The sequence below is a fragment of the Podarcis filfolensis genome (assembly GCF_964270895.1).
Source record: "Podarcis filfolensis genome assembly, chromosome: 7".
In the NCBI taxonomy this organism is placed as follows: domain Eukaryota; kingdom Metazoa; phylum Chordata; class Lepidosauria; order Squamata; family Lacertidae; genus Podarcis; species Podarcis filfolensis.
Window position 1 is genome coordinate 63,815,797 of NC_139603.1, and position 25,197 is coordinate 63,840,993.

Here is a 25,197-nt window from a genome sequence, read left to right on the forward strand (position 1 = left end):
TTCTTCACAGATCAAGGTACCAGATGATGTGAGACTGTCAGCCGGGGTCTCTCTCGCTGCTCTACCTGGAGCTCCAGGCAGCTGAAGGGGAGATTGTGTGTGACTCCTGTCTGGTATGTTATAATTTGTGTTTTGTATGCCTGCTGCTATCTGTTAACCTCATGCAAATAAAGCATTGCTTTTTCTTCATCCACTGGTGTGCCTATTGGCTCCAGATCCAGAAAGAGCCCTGCCCTTGGCAGAACAGATGGGATGTAAAAGAACTGATAACTGTAGCAAACTATGGCTCACTGCACTTTGTGTATAAAATTCAAGATGATGATGAGTTCCTAATGTATCAGTTTGTCTATGGAAATGAGGCTAGATAATTCACAATTCCAAACTCTAGACAGAAATTCAGAGGAGGAGAATTTGAGAAGCATCCCTAGATCTAAAAGATGCTGGAAATATGCAGATGCAATGACATGTGCTTAGATTTAATTCTGGTTTATGGTGAAAACAATGTAACTTTGTCTTCGCTGACTTTCTGCTTATCTAGTCCTGGATGACTGTGACTCCTGCAGGAACAGTAAAAATCATAAAGACTTTATGATGGACTTCTTGCCACAGGTGTCCTAGGGAAAGGTGTGTAATAAATTAGACTACACTCACAGGAAACTTACATGAAAATGGTGCTAATGAATTGTTGCAGCTCTGGATGCTCCCAGGCATTTGTTGAAACTTGATAAGTCCACATGCCTAGGAGAACACAGGGAGCCGATGTAAGAGTGAGATATTAGTTCTATGCAGAGGCATACTTTCTAACAATTTAAAACTCACGTAGCATCACAATATGTACCGTACTTTTCTGCATATTAACATGACCCCTATTTGGGGAGACTCAGAATTTAGAAAATGGGGGGAGGATTGCCCACAGTTGAGCTTCTTAGGGGGTGGGCAGAGTTGTTGAGCTGCCAAAAACCACTTACCCGCCAGACTGACAATGCCGCTCACATGCATCTGAAAGCAACTGATCCTCTGTCCCATCGCCGATAAACACAGCAAGTTGCCACAGCGACAGCAAGAGCCCTTGCAGCAGCCACCAATAACAATCTCCAACTCACGGCAGCAACCAATCCCGCAGCCCCACAATGCACTGCCCATGTATAAGATGACCCCAAATTTTGAACATTATTTTTGAATTGAAAAACATAGTCTTATACACGGAAAAGTATGGTACATTGTGTGTGTTTGAACCATAGCATTTTTATATATATATATTTTTTATTTTCTTGGTTAATCTCAGTGTAAAAAAAGAAAAAGGATTTATATTTTGTAGTACTACTAAACCATTGGTGCATCTAGTATGGTACTAGGAGGAAACCTAGCTCATTGGTAGAACAGCACATCCTTTGCATGCAGAAGATACTAGGTTCAACCCTGAGATTTCCAGTTAGGACTGGGAAACACAATTGCCTTAAACCCTGAATAGTAAAGGTAAAGGGACCCTTGACCATTAGGTCCAGTCGTGGCTGACTCTGGGGTTGCGGCGCTCATCTCACTTTATTGGCCAAGGGAGCCGGTGTACAGCTTCCGGGTCATGTGGCCAGCATGACTAAGCCACTTCTGGAGAACCAGAGCAACGCACGGAAACGCTGTTTACCTTCCCGCCGGAGCGGTACCTATTTATCTACTTGCACTTTGACGTGCTTTCGAACTGCTAGGTTGGCAGGAGCAGGGAGCTCACCCCGTCACAGGGATTTGAACCGCCGACCTTCCGATCGGCAAGCCCTAGGCTCTGTGGTTTAACCCACAGCACCACCCGCGTCCCTAAACCCTGGATAGTTGTTGCCAATACTGAGTTAGATAGACCAGGGTTTGGATGTGGTAAAAAGCAGCTTCATACTGTCAGCTCTGGCTGTCCCTCTCTAAGGACTCAAACCCCAAAGGCCTCTCCCAGAACTTCTGCCTGAGAACCACTTGACTGGAGAGGCTTGGAAATTGAACCCTGAGCTCTCTCTGTGTGAAATGTGTGCCCTGCCACTGAGCTGTGGTGGTGTAAGCCCCTTTGGGATTTTGAGCTTGCTAATCAGAGAACCCCTGCTTATATCAGTTCCCCAATCCATAGCCACATGGAAGAAGAAATTGCTCTGCCGTACATAGACTATAAATATACACAGCCACAACATCACTAGATTAGTCGCTGTGTTAGAAAATGCAGCTCGTGGGGCAGCCTAAGATAGGACCAAAACAGTTACTTAGGAAAGGCAGCGCTGGTAGTGATGTCCTTTCAGGTAGTTATTTCATAAAGCTCTTAACCAGCTGTGCCTTGGGCCTGGCAATAATAACATCTTATAACATTTGAGTTGTTAACCTTTCGTGCCCTGGCTAAAATCCAATACCGATGATTGCATTCTTCCTCTCTCAATTCCATTTGCAGATTGAATTGGAAGCTGTTTTCCTTGGTTATTTTCTTAAACTGTTGTTGTAAACTGCTCTAGTCCCAAGGCTGCTGTGTCGATAAAGTTGTGTCAATAAATCCCTGACTTCTCCCACGAGGCAGGCCGAAGGCTACTTTCTAAACCATACAGGAATATGTGGAAATCTTAGTTCGAAATATATTTTTTAGAAAAGAAAAGAAAGTGCTTGTTGGAATGTAAATCACCTTTTTGTTGTTTGGATTTTGTTTTAATACTAAACCTTTACTTTCAAAATCCTGTACATTTAAACAAAAATGCTGATGAGACTTATCAGTATTTTGCAGAAGCAGAAATGCCCCAGGAGGTTCCCGGTTTCGTGGTATTTATTGAAGCAAAGTCAAATAAAAAGGATGTCATAAAGATTGTTTATTTAAACATTGTCAAGGGTGAATGGAGTTTGCTTAAGATTTGCGAAAAGCTTTGGGTGTCTTTGTAGCTTTTACCTGAAGCAAGTGCCCCCTTTTGATTTTTCATTTCTTTCAATTGAAGTCTAATGGCACCATGTGCTCTAATGTAACATAAAAGAGAAGGCAGAGTAAAGAGAGACCAAGAGGTTAGGAGCCATCAGTCCTTGTGCAGAATAATAATAATCATCATAAAAAGAAATGTGCTCAGATTTCCTCTCAGCTAGGCAGGATCTGAAAAATGCCACCGATTTCAAAAGCACAGAAAGAACATTAGGGCTTTGAAAGGGTGGCAGCGGTTGTTTCCCGCCCCTCAGACAAAGAAATGGAAAGTAATGAATATTGCCGGTTGTAGCAGAGGACATGGCTTCACTGACTTGAAGGGTTGCCTGGAATTTCTTTCCCCCGTGGCCCTGAATAACACAAACTGAACTTCCCTCTTCTTTACAACTATATAGTGAAGTATTGTGTATAAATAAATTATGCAAACTACTGAAGGTGGTCCTTTACATACAAAACAGTTGCCCTTATGACCACATGCTAAATAATGATGGCAGTTAAAGTGGTTTAAGAGGAAACTGATTTGTATATGACATTATCTTGAGTATATAAACTCTGCTTGGCCAGAGGGGATCATAGAATCATAGAACTGTAGAGTTTGAAGGGACCCCAAGGTTCATCTCATACAGTGGTTCTCAACCTGTGGTTCTCAACCAGATGTTGTTGGACTACAATTCCCATCATTCCTAGCCAGCAAGACTAGTGGTCAGGGATGATGGGAGCTGTAGTCCAACAACATCTGGGGACCCACAGGTTGAGAACCATTGATCTAGTCCAACCCCCTGCAATGCAGAATCTCAGCTAAAGCATCCATGAGAGATGGCACTCAAACCTCTGGAGAGTCCACAACTTGTGTCACATCATGTGATTGACTATATGCCCCCCCCCAGTATTTTATTCAAGTTGGCATCCCTGAGAAGAGGAATTGTCCACAGTGTTTGTATGTGCATCCCCAAGACTGTGAATCCAGTGTCTTGAACTACAGTCGTACCTTGGAAGTCGAAGGGAATCCATTCCGGAAGTCTATTCAACTTCCAAAATGTTTGAAAACCAAACTATGGCTTCTGATTGGCTGCAGGAAGCTCCTGCAGCCAATCAGAAGCTGTGGAAGCACCATCGGACATTCGGCTTCCAAAAATAGTTCACAAACCGGAACAGTCACTTCTGAGTTTGTGGCGTTCGGGAGCCAAAACGTTTGAGAACTAAGCTGTTCAAAAACCAAGGTACAACTGTAAATGAGTTGCCTGAACTCCAGTGTGTGTGTGTGTGTGTGTGTGTGTGTGTGTGTGTAAAACAGCCTGCTATACAAAGGTAAGATTTGCATTTGTTGCTCTGCCCATTTTGCCTCTGGCCCTGATCATTACTGTCATGTGGCTCCCAGATGGTTGCTGGAAGGAAATATGGCCCCAGACTCGAAAAAAGATTCCCCATACCTGTCCTAACTGCTCTCGTTACCAGTACCTAGCTACTTGTTGCCTCAGCTAATACATGCAATTAGCTGGATGATGATGATGATGATGATGATTGCTTCAGACATCCCCTTGCCTAGTACCCTGCTAGAACAGGACACAGAGTTGGTTGTGCACTTCTCTGGATAATGGCAAATATCTTATATCATCTACTATAGTAAATAACTGCAGCTAGTCATGGGTGTGTGTTGCTGTAGGATACGTTTGCATATAAGTCATATACGTTTGCATATAAGTCAAAACTACAAGCTTCTTATCCTGAACTTTACCCAAGTCACTTCATTTTAAAAGACTGAACTGAATCCAGCTTGCGAATAAAAGTGTCCTTTCTTAAAACCGAGGTTAATTTTTCTTACACGATTTTCAGACCAATGAATGACTGATTTACAATACGGTTGATTTGCTTAATTCTTGCGAGAGGTCCCTGGGAAGTCATAAGTAAGAAACTTTACATCATGCTGATGCTGAAGCTAAGGATAACTTCACGTTTCATAATTTTATTTCTGCACATACTACTGCTCTTTGGGGAGGAGATAAAGAGAGCAGATTTAAAGCCATAAAAGTAACAGGATAAATATTGTGGTGCTTTATATTTATATACACTGAAACACCTTATATCCCTCTTCTGGCTGTAATGCATTACATAAAATGAATTGCTCACTTTCTCCTTATGAGAATAATAAATAATGATTCTTAAAAACCAAGAGTAATCCATATTCATTTTCTTTAATCTGTAGGCTTTAAAAAGAACATATATGGCACCTAGGTAAATGTTAAATAGCGGTGCAGGTTTTTTTATGGGTGCTGATGATGGGACCACTGTTGTGTTACTGCACTGATGTTTGATGGAGTGCAAACTCATTCTAAAGGAACTGTGCATGCACGCAACAGCGATGAGTGTTTCAGAAAATCAGCAGTTGCACCAATAAGCTATTTTTTGCTAGGGTGGGGAGAGTTACTGTCATTTAAAATTATGTGTTCTATGTTGTAAACTTCCCTGTGGTCTCTTGATGAAAGGCAGTATATAAATTTTAATAATAATAATAATAATAATAATAATAATAATAATAATAATAATGGAACAGAAGGGGACCAAATCAAATCTATCCTCTGAAACAGTTGATTCGTGCTTTCTTTAATATTCTGAAAGGGCAGTGTATACACACGCCCTCAACAGCAGGATTGTAGCTGGACATCAGGATAATTCATCAGGGAATAGAGAGTAGGAATAAATGGGCAGATCTCACAGTGGAGGGGAGAAAGAAGTGGGCTCCCCCGAGACCAGAACTTTTAAACTTGGCATCAGGAATGAGTGGTGAGGTGGCCTTGTTTGTGGATTATTCAAGGTACTGGAAATCCAAAAGGACTATGAACAGTTCTCCAAAATGGGCGAATGGGCACAAAATGGTGAATGCCATGCAGCGCAAGAAAATATAAAGTGATGTATATAGAGTTGATAAGTAAATGAATTTTAACTTCACATGTCTATTGAATGAATGTGCGAATGGTGGCAGTGCAGAGGATGTGGGAGAGGAAAATGGGGATATTTTTGCAGGAGGTACATTTGCTCTAGTGAACTGCAATCCACTTTGCATTATTTGTTCTTTTTATATCCTGGATCTTCACTCTATTTACTGCTCATAATTCTGTTTCCTTTCAAGGACTGGCAGATGTGTTCTCTGTATTTTTAGACTTAAAAAAAGCAAAGCTTGAAATGAAGATAAATGTGCTAGATGCAGATAACAAGAGGGGTCTTCCCCCCATTTTGGTAGCAGTCTGCTTTTCCTAATCCCCTTAACTTCTCTGAATCTTTGGATGATTATAGGTCTTGATTTTATTATGCTTTATATGCAGATATCTTTTTTAGACCCAGTACAAAACTGGCTTTTCAGCTTACATTGCCCTTGTGTGCATAATATGAAATGCTACTGGTCTGAGGTGGCAGCAAGTCTTATCTACTTGGGACTCAGTGTGAGTGTGAATATTGGTTTATTCTGCTGCATTTTTTAAGATTTATCAATAGATGAAAACTATTCTTATTCTTCTGTTGTTGTTTATTAGAAACTGAGTAAGGACAAGCCACATTTTTTGTCCTCTGTCTTTTAATCTAGCCTTAGGCATGTGTCATTGAAGAGGGGCGCTCTTTGTCTCAACATTATTGGCCAACAGAAGCCATTTCAACTATGGTCCATTAGAATTCTCCTTCTCTTCCTCCCCGCTTATTCTCTAAATCTCACTCTTCCTCTAATGAACTTGTAGCAGCGTACATCAATCTAAATCTTTGAAGTAGCTTAGGATGAGAGAGAGGCTGTATACCATACATTTAAGCTTTGTTTTCCACATCAGTTTATGATTTGTGTGTGTGTGTGAAAAAAGTCCTTATGAAAATTCATTGGCATTTCACTACACATTTTTCCTCCTATGCATATTTATGCAAAGCAACACCTCCCTAATATAATGCATTTTGTATATTATTTTCACTAATGTATGCATTTATAGGCACACTTAATATATGCATTTTTTTGTCCCCATTACTTGGCTGGAGAACTGCATTACAAAATTCAGAGAAATGTGAATTTTGAAGAATGTCTGTTTTGGTTTGTGTACCATTTCCGAAAGTGCACATTCTGTAAGTTTGCATTTTAATGCAAAGTGAATCAAATTCCTTCCCCATAACTTACTCTGATTCCAGTCCCAGCCAAAATGGGAGATGATGGGAGTAGGGATCCAACAATACCAGGAGTGCCATACTATCCCTATCCCTGATGTATATGATGCAAGAAAGTAGCTTTACCTCTTAAATAAGTCTCTCTGGCAGCTTTAGATGGTAGTTTTGAGAAATGCCCATTTGTAATGCATGATTCATTCCTCCCCCCACTTCCAAATTGACAGAATCATGTTGATCAGAGGAGAAAAGTGAAAAGAGCCGGAAGAAGAGGAACACTCTCTCTCTCTCTCTCTCTCTCTCTCTCTCTCTCTCTCCTTTTGTGTGTGTGGAGGGGTTGTGGTTTACATCTGGAGATCACGTTGTCAAGAATCTGTCCATTTTAAGCCTTGCTTCATTTGCTATGTGTTTCAAAGGAGGGGGCAGAGAAACTCACCAGCGCATCAACGCTGATTCTTCCAAGAAGTGTTCTCATCATGAGATTATATTTTTCTTCTCTCTTGATTTCACACACATTGTATTTTTAAAGCATGGCAGATTGCTTGGCTGATAAAAAAAATAAAAAAAATCTCTGACAGGATGCAGCTGGTAATGTTAGCATTAGTGTATTGGAAAGTACAGCCAGAACATCCATGGTGATCCAATATGAGTCCCACCTCCTGCAACCAGCACACTGCTCCCATTTCTCTGGCACAAGCCATCATTCAAGTAATCGACCAGTTATGGAACTGCTGCTGCTAGAATATAAAAATTAAACAGAGACGGAAAGCAGGAAAACTGAGAGTGGTAATGGAATGTACAAGTATGTGTTAAAGGTGACATAACTGTGGGTTCTTGTTACTTATTATCCTGGCATATAGGTTTATTTTTTTTTAAACACAACAACAATAGTGACCCAATCATTCCAATATTTAAATGAATTCCAGTTCTTATTCTAAAATCTAGATTCCCCCATCTGGTTTATTTGTTTTTAAATAAATAAATAAATTTTAAAAAATACAATCCTATGCATGTCTACTTAGAATTCCTTCTCGTTTGAGCAGGACAATGTGCATTTAAAGGGTAAAGTGGGATCTGATCACTCAAAAGTAATTTCTGAACTGGTACAGTGGTACCTCGGGTTAAGTACTTAATTCGTTCCGGAGGTCTGTTCTTAACCTGAAACTGTTCTTAACCTGAAGCACCACTTTAGCTAATGGGGCCTCGTGCTGCTGCTGCGCCGCTGCTGCACGATTTCTGTTCTCATCCTGAAGCAAAGTTCTTAACCAGAGGTACTATTTCTGGGTTAGCGGAGTCTGTAACCTGAAGCATATGTAACCTGAAGTGTATGTAACCCGAGGTACCACTGTACTTGCTTTTATACGCTTGCAGTTCTTGTTTTCAAAGCCACCGTGAGAATTCAGCAGCATTGTAGTGTTCATTCCTCCAAAAACAATTTTCCTGAATAGAGTACACTTTTATATGTCAGCTTCACTAATAAAGGCGTTGATATGCACACTTCCCCCTAATGTACACATCCTTTGCCTACATTTTTGAGTTGCATTGCAAAATTTGAAAAAGTTCACATTTTGAAGGATAGCTGCATTTCAGTTCATGTTTCAGGAATACGAATTAGGTAGGCTCAGCTTAAAATGTGAATCAAATGGAATTTCTCCCCCATCCTTACTGGAGGCATTAGCTTATCCAATAAATAGATGGTACTTCTTTCCTATTCCCCCCCCCCCCAAGCCATCTATTTCTGAAACTTTGGCCCTGGTTTTCTAAAAATCCCAGCTGTAACTCAGTCGTTCCCAACCAGCAGATTATCAGACATATTCAGTACCCAACAAATTCCTTTATATTTCTGACAGGCAGATGCTAAGCATGCTCCATAAATGGGAGTTTAAGTAATTAGCAATCTGGACCCCAAAGCCCATCCATATTATTATTTTGCTGACTTGTTAAACTGTAGCAGCTGTGTCCTTTGCCCATTATTCTTCCGGCCTTTGGCTGTAATTACTGCTTATCCCCCCTCCCTCTTTCTCTTCTTCATTGCTTATATAAATGCTAATTATTCTCTCTTCATTTTCTTAGGGTTGGACACTTAATAGTTTAATAGTTGTTGTTATCTGCTTTTCCTGTCCAGGATATAGAAATGCTATCTGTGGTATGCAAAGTCATGTCTGACAGGACACTGCACATGGCCATATTAAAAGAAAGCAGCATTCTCTTAAAGCAGGGGTCAGCAAACTTTTTCAGCAGCGGGCCGGTCCACTGTCCCTCAGACCTTGTGGGGGGCCAGACTATATTTTGAAGGGGGGGGGAAATGAATGAAATCCTATGCCCCACAAATAACCCATATATGCATTTTAAATAAAAGCACACATTCTACTCATGTAAAAACATGTGAATTCCGGACCACCCGCGGGCCGGATTTAGAAGGCGATTTGGCCAGATCTGGCCCCCGGGCCTTAGTTTGCCTACTCATGTCTTAAAGGATCCCTGAACATTGGCTATGCTGTCTGGGGCTGCCTTTCCTGGCATGTCCAGTGTTCAGGGATGATGGGAGTTGGAGTCCTGCAAAAGCTCAAGCTCCAAATTGCTGAAAATTTCCATCTGTTTTAGCATGTGGCCCTAAACAGATGTGCTACATAGGCAATATTGATATGGCATGGTATCCTATCCTGTGGTTACTTCTTGGAGCTGAATGCTTGTCATTAGCAGAGGGGTGGTCCTAAGTTCCTGATTTGTCTATTCACTGGAATAGACACATGGATTCTGTTGCTACTACTGAAGCTACCATTCCAAGTAACCAACTGTCAACCAATCCCATCCAAATAGAATTGGAAGGACCTTGAGGATCTGGAAGCAAAAATCCTGCATGGCAGGTTAGGATTTCAGCAGAGTACAGAATGAGCTAAAGAACCAAGAAAGAGAGAAAAAGTATGCCTTAAACACTTTTTGAGTTTATGACATAGGGAAAGAGTTAGATTTCTGAACTGCACTATAACTATTTTCTTCTTCTCGGCGATCTCTCATAGCCGAGTAAGATTGTCTTCCATGAACACGGTCTTAACAGTGTGTCCGTAAGTGACTGTGGAGGCCAATTCTGGATCCACACGTCCTTCCACAGTGGGGACAGAGGCTTCCGGGCAGGAGTTGATCATAGTGAGGGTTTGCCAAGCGTGCCTTCCTCATAGCTCATTTCTCCCTTTTGTCCTGAGTTCGTGCTTCTTCAAAGTCCAAGACACCTTTGGTAAAGGCTGTTCTCTAATTGGACTGTTTGCAGGCCAGTGTTTTCCAATTTCCCATGCTGCATTTTTTTAGATTTGGCTTGAGAGCATCTTTAAACCTCTTTTGTTGTCCACTGGTATTTCGCTATCCATTCTTAAATTGGGAATAGAGTAGTTGCTTTGGAAGACGTTAATCAGACATCCGAATCACATTACCAATCCAACAAAGTTGATGTTGAAGAATCATTGCTTCGACAGTGGTGAAGAATCATTGTTCCAACACTATAACTATATGCAAACGTAATTAAATGTAAGGCCATATCTGTATTATACCCTTAAAGCAGTTTTATACCACTTTAAGCAGTCATATCTTCCTCCAAAGAATCCTAGGAACTGTAGTTAGTTAAGGGTTCTGAGAGTGGTTAGACCCCAATTCCCCTCACAGAGCTATGATTTGCAGAGTGGTTTTAACTGTCAGTCCTAAGAATTGTAGTTGTCTCCAGGAAAAGGGAGCCGCCTTACAACTCCTAGCACCCTTAATAAACTACATTTCCCAAGATTATTTGGGGGAAGCCATGACTGCTTAAAGTAGTGTGATATTGCTTAAAGTGGAGTGACATGATATGGTCCTAAGTCATATGTAAGGACTGGGGTTGGGAGAGAGTAGCTCTTCATAATACTGCAGTGTTTGTTCATGTCAGTGGCCTTGAGGAATGCAATTCAGCCAACTCAGGTTTAGCACTGGGGCCATGAATGTGGCTCCATAATTTAATAGTTCTTTACGGCTGCAAGTCTAATATAATAGTAGAAAGCATTTGCTACATAAAGCAAGTAGCTGTCAGCATACAAAACTAAGGGAAACCCCATTCCAAGGAAATGTAACATTAGTCTTTGTTGCCCTGGAATCTATTTACTTCAGGAATGATAATATTTGGACTGCACTTTATTCCGTTTCTTTCCTTAGCTTTCCTACAAAAGGTAACAGGGACTTTCCTTCCCCTTCATTACATTGCAGGTTTAGCTCCAGAGATTCAGTTGCTCTTTGAACAGACAGTACGGCCATCGTTTGAAAATGTCACATTTGTAAGTAAAATATTTTGAAATTTTGCGAAGGGAGAAAGGAAAATTTGCAACAGGATGGAAAGAGCATACAGTGGTACCTCGGGTTAAGAACTTAATTTGTTCCGGAGGTCCTTTCTTAACCTGAAACTGTTCTTAACCTGAGGTACCACTTTAGCTAATGGGGCCTCCCACTGCCACCGCACCGCCACCACACGATTTCTGTTCTTATCCTGAAGCAAAGTTCTTAACCCAAGGTACTATTTCTGGGTTAGTGGCGTCTGTAACCTGAAGTGTCTGTAACCCGAGGTACTACTGTACATTAGAAAAGCCCTGTAGTAGGGCAACTGTTGCAGAGTTTGTGCTTTTGGGATTAGACCCTAAATTGTCCAGAAGATCATAGTATTTAGTATGATTATAGCTTAGTTCAGATTTTTTTTTTTTATTGGCTCTCAGGCTTCTGGTGGGAGCTGAATGCAGAACTAGCAGGCTCTTCTTATGTTCCAAACCTTGCAGAAGTACAAAAGGGAAAATATTGGGGGGAAGCTCCTAATATAGCCCCACAATGATGAGCATGCTCAGATGCTATGGAATGCTGACTGACTTTTGCGGGTGGAATGAAACTGAGTGTACTGGAAAAGCACATGGCAGGCTGCAACACTTAACAGAAACAATACTGTAGCATTTTTGTGCAGGTCACATTAGTTCGTTCTGTCTGAAACATGCAGGGGTGAGTGCCAATCCTTATGTGGCCAAAATGGTGACATTTGCACACAGGAGAGGTGTCAGCAGGCTTAGGGGAGGAAAGTCAGAAATTGCCCAATAAACACTGGGCATTTTAGCAGCCATGAAATGTCGAGTTAGTTAGAAAAGTAAAGGAGGTGGGGGAAAGTGGAATGGGGTAGTTGGCTGGAAGTCTGAGAAGCATCAAAACCTGACTGATCAGCTGGCAGGCAGGCAGACTGACAGGAGAGGCTAGTTGAGATATAAGCCAAGGAGTGCCGAGAGTGGAATACTAAGTACTTGGCAAATTTTGTGTATAGTTCTGGTAACTGTATCTCAAAAGAGAAATTACAGAAATAGAAAAGGTGTGGAAGAGACCAGAATGACCACAGGTCTGGACCTAAAAAGAATAGGTTACTCAACAACTTTTAGGGTTTGTTTAGACAAAAGGGTGAGTATAGAGATATGTGATAAAAGGTTAATAAAATGTGGATAGAGATAAATGTTTGTCTCTCTTCTCATAATGCTATAGCATGGGGCATCCAATGAAGCCGAATGTGGGGAAGGTTCAGGACAGACCAAAGAAAGTTGTTATTCATGCAATGCATAATGTGAAAGTGGTCATAGACTTTGTTGCTGCTGTTGTTGTTTAGTCATGTCCGACTCTTCGTGACCCCATGGACCAGAGCACGCCAGGCACTCCTGTCTTCCACTGCCTCCCGCAGTTTGGTCAAACGTATGCTGGTAGCTTCATAGACTTAGATAGCTTTAAAAGAGATTGGACAAATTCATGGATGGGGAAGCCTCCATCAGCTACTAGTAATTATGGCTAGATAATACCTTTTGGATCAGAGGCTGTCTGGCTCTGAATACCAGTTTCCAGGGAACAATAGCAGGAAGCTGGTGGGCTTCCCATAGGCATCTGCTTGGCCACTGTGGGCTTAGGTGGTCCTGTGCTGGCAGGCATCTTACTGTTTTCTTAAGTAAGCAATTTTTCATATGAAAAATGAAAACTGACCTAAAATAAAGTCAACATAGCTGTGCCACAGAGACTGTCAATGTTTAAACTCCATTTTTATGAAGTTCCTGTAACTTCCACACCATCAAATATTCATATTTCCCTTAAATATTGCATAATTTGGTGTGGTTAAAATTTAATGTTTTATTAATTAAGCAAGCAACATTCATCCCCCCCCCCAATAAATACTTTTCAACTTCATCCGGATCATACAGAACAATCCTACCATTCTAGTCTGTGTTTCATGCTCTGCTTTATTGTGTTTCGATTGCCTAAAAGAGTCTGTGAAGAATACTGTGAGACTGGTGAACCAAGTCTTCAAGATACTGAAGAACTGTAAAGAACTCGGTGCATTTAGCTGCTATGTGTAGGATGTGTTGCGGGTCTTGTCAAGCCATGAAGCTGAGTGGAGGATATCTTATTTAGTTTCATGTGAAATCTGCCTGTCCCAGAATGTCAGGGTGACACACTCTTAAAATTATGCAGACATTTGAATTGATTTAGCAAAACAAACATAATCATTCTCTTTCAAAAGTGAGCTCAGGGTGGCTGAGTGCCTATCTATTTGGAAGGAGCAAATCTAGACGCTCCATCTGATGTAAGATGTTGTGGCTAAACCATTGTTGGGGACACACAACCACCAACACATAATAACTCTGGTGCTTGAAGGATTGCACAGACTGCCCACATGTTAGCAAGCCAAGTTCACGGTTCTTTAACCCTTAATAATTCAGGTCCAGTATACCTTAAAGCCCACACAATGCCTTATATCCCTGCCTCACCACTGAGATCTTTGTGAGAGTCTCTGTTAGTGGTCCCTCGTGGTTCAGATGCATGATTCGTATCCAGCAGGAGCTGTGCATTCAGGTATTGTGGACTTAGTTCTTTGGAACTCCCACCCAGTTGAGATTAGACAGGCCTCCTCCCTATTGAATTGCAGACACTTGACCAAAACCATCCTATTTCAGCAGATATTTTAGGTAAGTTATACTATGTCTGTTTATGGAACTGATTGTTTTGTTTGTTTGTTTTAACGCCATATTATTTTGATAGATGATTTTCATGACTGTTGTGTAAACTGCTTTGTGGGCATCTCTGGAGAAATGCATTCTATAAATATTGGAAATGAGCAAATTAAATCAGCACAGCCAAATCTAAGTTAGTGAATCCCACATATTTGGAGCGCTCTCTAGTTATGTAGAAATGCAGAAGCATTAAAATCAGGTGTGGGAACATTTTTCAGCATGAAGAGCTGTCACATTGCAGTAGTGGATGAGGCCAGACCCACACATAACCATGCGCCCGTAACATGCACACAGTCATGAACATGCAAAACTATTTCTCTTAGAGATAGTACACATCGGGGGTCAGCAAACTTTTTCAGCCGTGGGCCGGTCCACTGTCCCTCAGACCTTGTGGGGGGCTGACTATATTTTGAAGGGGGGGGGAAATGAACGAATTCCTATGCCCCACAAATAACCCAGAGATGCATTTTAAATAAAAGCACACATTCTACTCATGTAAAAACACACTGATTCCTGGACCGTCCGTGGGCTGGATTGAGAAGACAATTGGGGCACATCCAGCCCCCGGGCCTGAGGTTGCCTACCTCTGGTACGCATGATGTAAATTCACAACAAGGATTGTTGGCATCCATCTGTCTCAAGAGACAATGGAGTGCTCCTCCAGGGGTGAACTCAAACTGCTGCATTATCAGCTCCAAAGTGACCTTCCTGGGGCGCAAGCCTGGGCAGTGTGTATGGAGGTCCTAGGCTGCCCTAATGACAAGATCCCACTCTCAGCCTTACTGATTTGCTCCAAAGGAAAGCAGAGCAACACATCTGGCACCAGGACTTGTGAATGTGGTGTACAAAGTGCTATCCAAATGTCTTAGGAACTCCACTCTGGATTTGTGTAGGGTTTATTCCTTAGCCTAATCTTCTCCCAAAGGTATCCCACAAGGCAGCAGAGGTTTAGGATCAGAGTTTTCCTTGTCTTAGATAGGCTACCTTCCTAGCTTGACGAGCCCTATCTGCCCATCACTTCCCTCTAAAGCACGTGCAGAAACCACCTTCTTGACTGTTGGACCCACTATTGGTTCTGTCCATTCAATCCACTGGAGCCTGTATTGACATGCAGGGCAAGTCCCCAACTCACAAAGGGTTTGAGTCTCATCGACTACCTTCACCTGGTTTAGCCAGCCAGTCAAGGCCATTCCTGGGGTATGATCACTGTCACTTGCTGAACAGTGAAGTCACAGGTGAGAGCTGAGTGCAGGGTAGACAAACTACCCCAGGAGGAGCATGATGTGTCCCCCACCAGAGGTACTGCCCTTCCCCTATCACCCCATTTACCCCACAACAAGAATATAGCATTGCATATTACCCTAGAAACTTAATTTATTTGATAATGCTGCTTATTGTATGTTACCTTCACCAGAAAATGTGCTTGCTCTTAATGTGTGCATTTTCCTCTACCCCTGGTTTGGTAGATATGGAAATATCATTCTAAAGGGCAGGTTATGGGGCAGGTTATCAGGTGTTTCCAAGGGCTAAAGGTTTCAAACAGAAGCTGCCTGCCTACGAAAGCAAGCTACCAAGGACAGTGATAGTGAATATGCATATTTATAAAAAAATTCCACAACAGCAGTGAGTCAGTCAAACTGGTGAACTGGAATCTTTTTTTCAGCATAATGAGGATTTTCACAGAGTCTTGTTTCAAGTGGTAAACCACTGTTCCCAGCCTAACCTTGGTTTTAATTAGTATTTAGATGTGTTTTCACATTTCTTTAAGCCTTCTTTGTAATTAGCATCCTCAATAAAATAAGTAACACATACGCGTTTCAGTATTAGCCTATTTTCTGGCTCTAATGTAAACACACACACAAGCACACAAATCTCCAGGACTAATGATTAGTATTATTAATTTCTTTTGCATGTTAATAGCAATATTTTCTGAAACTAGATAAAGATTGGTTATTGTCATTTTGGCATTTGAAAATTCTCCTTAACAAGTTGAATGTATTATCTAGAACATGCATTTTTTTATTTGTAAGATGGGATTTGTACTGTTCAGTGTTGCTGTAATATATGAAGACACCTTTAAAATGGTTCCTTTTAGAATAATGTTATTCCTTATACTTAATGTTATTCCTTTTACTGTGATAAAGTACACAACAGGGTATTGGAAAACATCTCACAATGGTGCATTAAACTGAGTTTCAATAATACTAGCTTTTTTCTATCGATAACTGTGTCCTCTCTGTATGTGTACGATCATGAACATCATTTGATTGACAGCTCAACAATCCAATCCTAAACAAACAAACCCTACACAGAGTTTTGTGTGCTTACGCTGTTGGCATTAATTGGCTTAAGTGTACCTAAGCATGTGCTGGATTGTGGCCACTGTTTCAGTGGAAATTACTTCCAAATAAGTGGGTTAGCATCCAAGGTCAAGACACTTAAAGCTTAGAAAGATTAGGTTACTGGCAAAAAAAACTATGAGGGGGAAAAAAGCAACAAGAGGCTTTAGAAAGAAAGAAAAAAACTCTCTCCAAACCAACACTCTTGCAAAACTTGTTGCCATGGTAGCAGAAAAGGAAGTTAATAGTCCAGTCCTAGAGTGCTTGAGCTGTGGATAAAATGATGTTGTCTGGCTCCCTTCTTGCTATCAAGATACAGTAGAAGATGCATTTAGCATAACCAGGGAAACACAAAACTTTCTCACCCAGTGAAAGCTTTATTTGTTTCCCCTACAGAAAATGCTATTATTCCTTCCCCGCCCCCGAAAAATAAATAAATCAACAAGCACTGTAACTCAAGTGACAAGCTCCTACATACCCTCCAAGTGTCCTGATTTTCCAGGGACAGTCCCAGAATTACAGAAGCCATCCTTGTTTCTGATTTGATCCCAGAATGTTCCGGTTTCCCTTTTTTCTCTCTCCACGTCTTGGAGAACAATTAAAAGTGGTGTGTGTGTGTGTGTGTGTGTGTGTGTGTGTGTGTGTAGGCATAGAGTCCTGTTTATAATGAAAATAAAATACCTGCACCAAATGCAGGAAATTGTGAAGCAGGAATACAAAGCCCTTCCTATAATTTTGAAGAAAATCCATTTTAAATTCTTTAATTGCACTGCTTCAGCAGCCAGCCATTTTTTAAGGAAGCCCATGGAGTGTTTATTCCTTTATTGTAAATGGAGCCTAATACTGTCTACTCGGATGTAAATTCCAATACATTCAACGGAGCTTACTTTCAAGTAACTGGGTAAAGACTGTTCATCCTTAGAAACCAATCCTAAGCATTTTTACTCAGAACTAAGTCCCACCATGTTGATCATTCTCACAGTTTCCGTTGCTGCTGCTGCTGTTGTTATATCTCGACTTTTTCCATGACAGGGACTTAAGACAGCTTACAGCTAAAATTTTATTTCATTCCATTTATCTGTTGAAGGTGTTTTTGTTTACAGCAGTTGCACTCCCCCCCCCCCCCTTTACAACAATCCTGTGACATAGGCAAAGAGCTTGTAATTGGCTCAAGGTGACAGATGCACACGTTCATATGACATTTGTGTGTGGTGATATCAAATGTAGAATGTCCCTGCAGTTTCAAAGGAACAACTGGGAACCTTAAAGAACATTCTGGATTGTTCGCTGGGGCTTGTATTAGACATCTTTTTAATTTGAGGCCAAATGCAAGTCCTGCTGGGAAAGACTCTACCTGGGAGCTCCCAACTGGACTTCTGTGTGGAGCCAACCCCTGCTGAAAACTGGTCAGACAGAACTGAGGAGAAAGATGCTCATTTCACCTTTGAAGGAAGGGACAGAGATACAGGTCAACTCCAGGTTTGAGGAAGTTTGATGAAGTCTTGTCTCTGTCCCACCTGTACCATCACCAGCATAGGAAGGAATGTAAGGTGATGGGTGACAGGTGGCTTGAAGGCTGATGCGTGAGTGATTGGAGGAGCAACAACTTATTATATACTGTATATTTAATTGCTTTATTTAAAGATTTATTCACATTCCAAGATGGTTCAGAACAACAACAAAAAACCATTGATTTAAAGAAATTTAAAACATTAAGATATCAAAGGAAATCAACAGTAAATACAGCAGTGATCCAGGGCAAATTAAAATCCGAATGTCATTCCCTGGAATTAACATTCATATATTTAAGGGCTTGGCTTTCCCTTCTCTGTCTTGATTTAAAATCCAAGCCAGTAAGCAACTTTTGGGGCCACAGTACTCATATTGTATTTGACTGTGAGCATTGTAAGTTGCTGAGATTCGTCCCGGAAAAATGAAAGTTGGCTACAGTATATCACTGATTACCTGTGGAAAGCTAGCATTCTAGCAGTTAACATTTGCACGACTAACATGCCTTCAGATTAACACAGTATCCCTGCTCCCACCCGAAAAGCTTAATAGGCTTCCAGTGATCTCATAACATCTATTTCAATCTTTTGGAATCCATCCTAAATAAGAATAATACATTTAATAAAAATCTCCCTGCTCACAATCACAGATGTTTCTGAAGAGCTAAGGAGTGGCCAGATCTAGGAAAAGGCTGCATTCTTTTCCTATGACCATCCTTAGGTGGCTTTGGGTGCTGCATAATTTGTGTACATAGTAAGTTAAGCAGCTTCTCTAAGGGACCAGTATCTCTGTAGCTGGGGAATCGTGATGTTTTGAAATGAAATGAACAGGGAGGAAAATGATTACAAGTAATCTGCCAATAAATTTGCGTCATGAAATAATTTTGGGTTGGTTATATTTATATGGGCTGTAAATGCAACAAAATTCAGAATACAGAATATTATGGCACTTTACTGAAGCCTTTACGGAAAGGTACATATTGTTGCCTAAACATGACATACATCTAGTCTAATTTTATGGCACAGATAAGACATATTGTAGGTCTTTGTAAAATACAACCAATCTATTTGCTCATTTTTGCTATCCAATATAAATAAATCCTGCTCACAACATATAATTAGAATGTAATAATCAGGGGGAAATACAGATGAAAGTAATAATTGCATATTGTAGGTTTATGTACACACACAAATGGTAATGATTTAAAATGTACATAAACACATGGATTAATTCATAAATTGAGAAGAGTCACTTTTCCCTTAAGTCATTAAACGAAAAAGCCCTGAAAAAGTACTTTTTGGAGGAGCAAGAGCACAGTGAGAGAGCTCATGAGAATGCAGCACCCAAAATGGCCGCTGAGGGCTCACACAAAAATTGATTGTCTCATATTTTTTTTCTGGGGCCCTTGGGAGGCATGTAGTTGGAAAATAAAACCCAGAAACTCTAGCTCACAAGAAGAATCACATTAGCATTCTTTGGATTGTGACAATTGTCACTTTGAAAATAATAATCATTATATCCCTACTGTTTACCCTAAGATCCCAGGATGGGTTACAACAATGTAAAATCTAACATTAAACACAGCTTAAAACTACTTGCTATCATAAAAACAGGGTGGGTCCTAAACATATTTATCTCAGGTGGCAAAGGTGAAGGAATTTATCATGTCACAATTGTTATTTAGATGGTTTAGAAAAAAACAACCCTTAATATAAAACATTGAGCTAACTTGTGTGGCTTTCTATTATTATTGTGTTGCATTTGTGTTGTATTGTTTTCCATCTTTTAGAATTCCGCAGCTGATTTGGAATTGTTTCCAGTGATTGACAGTTCCTTTGTGACCACTAGGAACTTCTTAAATGGCGTTGTTAAATGACTTGAGATGACTGCTGATGGCACTGTAATTTTCTCGGGCTGGTGGCATTTTAATTTTCCCATTGGGGTTTTGATATATATATTCATTAACATCATTTTAATGTGGAATTATTATTTTTTAAACCCTTAGAATTAATATTCCCTACCTTGCACTCAATATTCCTCATTAGTTTTATGAATGCTGGAGGGAAAACTGTGTGCTTATTAATCTTGGATAATTTTTTGTTAAATAGCAATTTATGGGAAGAGCATAATATATTCCGAGTCATCCACCCTCATTCTGGGTCATATATATATGAAGAGCAGAAATGGTGAACAGGTTATGCTAACTTTCTAATGAGAAAATATTGACTATTATTCTCTTAATGGTAACATGCTTTCTTTTAATTCATATGCAATTTCCCACAAATAATCCAGTTCTGTACTCCTTGTGACACCCACAAGGTATACTAGACTAGTTTCTTGAGAATGTCTGAGCACCACTTTGAACAGCTTTGGGTAGTGTTCATGCAGTCTGGGTTGTTAATGTTTAATTGTGGTGCCAAGGGGATGGATAGTCCTTCTACACAACAGAAGGTCAGACTCAATAGTCTGGTCCTTGCCAGCCCTTATGAATCTATGATTTCATGATCCAATAACTTTTTCTGATTTGTCTGTGCAAGCTTAGATAATGTAAAGGTAAAAAAAGGTAAAGGACCCCTGGACGGTTAAGTCCAGTCAAAGGTGCCTATGAGGTTGCAGCGCTCTTCTCGCTTTCAGGCTTAGGGAGCTGGCATTTATCCACAGAAAGCTTTCTGGGTCATGTGGCCAGCATGACTAAACCACCTCTGGCGCAACGGAACACCATGATGGAAACCAGAGCACACAGAAACACTATTTACCTTCCTACCGCAGCAGTACCTATTTATCTACTCGCACTGGTGTGCTTTTGAACTGCTAGGTTGGCAGGAGCTGGGACAGAGCAACGGGAACTCACCCCATTGCGGGGATTCAAACCGCCAACCTACTGATCAGTAATCCCAAGAGTCTCAGTGGTTTAGACCACAGCGCCACCCACAACCCCTTAGATAATGAATGCCTTTCTAACTAGCATATAACGTATTTTTCAGTGTATAAGACGAGGTTTTTTGCTTTAAAAAATAGTAAAAAATTGGGGAACGTCTTGTACACAGAACATGGGCATCTGGGGGAATTTTTTAAATATTTAAGCATATGTCCAGGATTTTGGCTTGGCAGGCTGAGGTGGTCCCTGCTGCTGCTGTCCCCCCTTTCTCCTCCCCCTCCAGGCTGCATGCTGGCAACTGGCTTGCCTCCTGAAGCCCCCACTACCTCGACCACAGGATCGAGAGCAGCTGCCACCGCCGCTGCTGAGAGCTGCCTCAGCTACCTCTCCTTGCCCTTCTTTCCTTCCCCCCCTTCCCCTCTCAAACTCCCACCCTGCCCTCAGCCTGCTCACCACCTTCCTCAGCTCAGTTTGCTCGACGGCATGGCCCGGCGCACAGTGGGTGCTGCCTTCCCCCAGCTCTTCCTCAGTATCCTGTTTGGGAGCCTCCTTCTCCTCACTTCCCCACAGCAGCAGCTGCCACCAAGGGGGAGCGTGTGGTGCCCCAGTCGCTGCCTTTGCTTCTGCACCACGGTGCACTGCATGCACCTCATGCTGGAAACTTTGAGGGCGATCGCTCCTCAAAAGATCAACAACTTGCCACCACCAACCATCCAGATTTTCACTTCTATTTTAGGCTTTCATTTCCTTAATTTTGGGTTCAAAAAAACAGGGGATGTCTTATACTTGGGGTTGTCTTATACACGGAAAAATACAGTACTTTTCTTGATACATAAAACAGAACTACAGTGGACGCTCGGGTCGCGAACGTGATCCGTGCGGGATGCACATTTGCAACCCGCAGCAGCACATCTGCGCACGCACGGGTTGCGATTTGGGGCTTCTGTGCATGCACAAAGCGCGATTTAGCGCTTCTGCCGAAACCCAGAAGTAACCCGTTCTGGTACTTCCGGGTTTCGGCAGGTCTGTAACCTGAAAAAAACGCAACCTGAAGCGTCTGTAACCCAAGGTATGACTGTATTGTTGACATTTGTCTGTGTTGCTGATGTGTCTTTTAAGGTGGTCAACATGGTTATCTCTAGATGTTGTTGGACTACAGTTCCCACCATCCCTGATCATACTGGCTGCAACTGATAGGAGTTGGAGTTCAGCAACATCTAGAAGGTGCCATGTCAGCTATCCCTGTATTATAGCAAGATGTGCTACTAGTCCCTCCAGCACCTAATGGCCATTTTGTTCTCCCCTTATCTTTGCATCCCCCCCCCTTCACTGTTGGCACGTTTATCCTCTCCAGTGCTTGAGCAGAAGTTACTTTCATTTGAACACATATGAAACTATCTTAATTGGATGAGCTCAGACATGAATCCAATTGGCTCTCTCCAATTGGAGAACAGTTCATCTTACTCTGAGTCAATAAGGTATGCTGCTGTGCAGCTCACACATAATTCCAGGTGCCCCCAGTTGTGCTTTCAAGTTCCTGGTGAAAAGCTTTGTGATCTCATAGAGATTTATGTTTCTGCATACATATTGCCTCTGTTGGATTAAGATGATTCACTGTTGCAATCCTGCAGTTAAGTACTATTGGTAGGGTGGCAGTTAGAGATTCTCATTTCTAGGATGTCACACACCCTTGCCTTCCTTAGATGATGAGACCCTATTGCCCAATTTTCATTGAATTGGGTTTGCTAATATTATGTTTCAGGAGAGGTTTATATATATATATATATATATATATATATATATATATATATGCGCTATAACTTCAGTTTGGGGAACTGAGTTTCAATGTGTGGGAAACATCTGAATGTTTTGCACGAATGGTCTTAATTTGCATAATTCTGCTCCAAGTGAACTCACGGGATTTTCCTTTGTTTATTCTGGAATGCTGTCTTTTATTGAATTTAAACGGCTGCTTCTAAAGTGATTGACCCTGCAAGTTTCTGCTTTCTCCTACTTCCGTCTCTCCTCACTTGTCACTTTCTGACTCCCAACCATTATTAGTTTCGTAGCAACGGGGATCACATTGTGTGGCAGTCCGCAGGTTGTGTGCATTTTCTTGTTTCCGTTGTGGGTCGAGGCACTTATCCAGGAGCTGAACACAGGAGGTGTAATAGCTGGATTTTATGTAGGCTTCCCCCCAAGAAGCATTTTGTGGAATAAAACTTATATCCCTTTTGGTTCCTGTAAATATCCCTTAAATAGGTATATTGCTTTATGCTGCGTACTAGCTCAAGAATTGGTCCCAGGTGTTTCCTTACAACAATGATATATACCTTACTTACTGCATCTTTAATCAGATCAGTTACAACAAGCTGCCCTTTTGTCCATTCATGGTAGTCAAAACTGAGAGTACTTTATTTGTTTTAAAAGCTCTTCCTAAAGTACAATCTGGTCTATAGAGTTTGAGGAGCGTTAGTAAGAAAAATGTTTAATTTAGGGCTACAATTAATGTATTCATTAGTTACATGCAGTTTTCATTTGTGTATATTAGTACAGGATCTTTGCCTTCTACAAATGAAAACCAACTTGGTATATGTGTGTGTGTATATATATATATGTATATATGCATATCTGACTGAGTGAAAGAGACAGTTGTTCAAAAAAGCTGGGTGGTTCTGAGAGAAACATATGCCAGTGTTTTGATAGTAACCTCCTTATCCAGGGAACGCTATTCTTCTTATTTGAGAACAGTTATTGAATTCTAATGTGTCCTGCAGTGATAATATTCCATGACATGTTGTTTAGAAATGAGGTATTTTATGTAAAATCATATAAATTAAATCATGAAGTCTTGGAGGGATTATAAAATTAGGTAGTTCTTGAAGTTAGGCCACCAAAGGCTAGATAATTGAAAAAACATTGGGTTTAAACTATTCACCATTGTTCTCTCTTTCTTTGCAGGATGATCTCAAGTTTAAATATATTAGTAAAGAGACAAAAAAGGAATGGGAGCATACAAAGGTAATAAAATAATGGAGAACATTTTGAACAGGCTTGGGAAGGAAAACATTGCTTTGATTACTCCTAATAGGGCACTGGGTTTTTTTTAAGGTTAAATAATTTCCATCAGTTACAGTCCACTGTTTAAACAATATGAATCAATTAATGCTGTTTCTTGCTTACTGAAGTGAATGGAGTTACTGGAACCTTCTTGTGAGTAGCCTATATTATGATTGCTTACTAGATATTGAAGTACTGGTTGTTAGGTTTTAATATCCAATATTTTTCTCCCTATTATCAGGATATCATATTGAAGGATGCATTGTTCTATAATGGCATTTGTCCTGGTGTCGGAAAATGGATCCACAAACATCTGGTTTCCAACTGGGGTGAGAAAAAGAATCAAGAGGATGCCCACGTATCTACCTATAGATGATTTCTGTAAAACAACATGGATATTCAGTGTAAACAAACAGTTTAGCCATTGCTTATTTCCTCCCTCCACTCTTCTGTTGTCCTTGTGGCTTTTTTCAAAATTACTTCTGTTTCCCATTCACTACTGTCAATAGCCCAGTGTGCTACTGTTATTCATTTCTTTGTAGTATCCTTTCCTTTGTCCAGCTCCTCTTGATTCCTGTATTATAAAACCATTTAATGTTCCTATTTCAGTTCATTTTTAATAATAATAGTAGTAGGAAAGGTTATTCCATTTAGAATAATTTAGTTATCCTGAAAAAGCCTATGGAAAATATCAGGGTCAACAGCTTTCTGGATCAGCGTTCTCCATATTTAATTAAACTGGGTTTTCTTATTTAAAAAACACACACACACATGCAAGTAAAGAAAAAATGGACCAAGACCCTAAACATAAAATTATGTTGCTATGTAGTGAAATGAATTTGTTTTAGGTGTTAATTGATTTAATTAATTAAGAACATTAAGCAGCCTGCTGGATGAGGCCAATGGCCCATCTAGTCCAGTATCCTGTTCTCACAGCAGATGACCAGATGCCTGTAGGAAACCCAGAGGCAAGATTTAAGCACAAGGTCACTCTAACCCTCCAACGGCTTTCAGTAAGTGGCATTCTGAAGCATTGACACCTCCAAATGTGGAGGCAGATCATAGTCATCATGGCTAATAGCTATTGATAGCCTTCTCCTCCATGAATTTATCCAATTCTTTAAAAAAGCCATCTACGTTGGTGAACATGACTAAGTTACATTAATTAATTTCAATGGGCCTCTTCTGAGTAAAACTTAGTTGAATACTACCCATAGTAAAAGCACAAACAGATTTTTACAGAATGCTTGCAAATTATGTGACTTTGGGTATTAACTGTTGGGAGTCGAGGTGCGTCAACACGGTGTGATATTATGT

The 25,197-nt window shown here is 40.7% G+C and overlaps 1 protein-coding gene across 2 annotated transcripts in view; it reads left to right on the top strand.

Moving 5' to 3' along the window:
- The window catches only part of CNBD1 (cyclic nucleotide binding domain containing 1), a 128,601-nt gene extending 104,277 nt beyond the window's left edge, over positions 1-24,324 (top strand). The window contains exons 11-13 of one of the 2 annotated variants that reach the window (XM_083623374.1): positions 11,285-11,352; positions 23,782-23,841; positions 24,122-24,324. In XM_083623374.1, the coding sequence (XP_083479500.1) occupies positions 11,285-11,352; positions 23,782-23,841; positions 24,122-24,256 (263 nt within the window). In that variant the 3' untranslated portion in view covers positions 24,257-24,324. The remainder of the gene's footprint in view (positions 1-11,284; positions 11,353-23,781; positions 23,842-24,121) is intronic. The other variant, XR_014550405.1, reaches the window with a different exon arrangement.
- Positions 24,325-25,197: the final 873 nt, after the last annotated feature.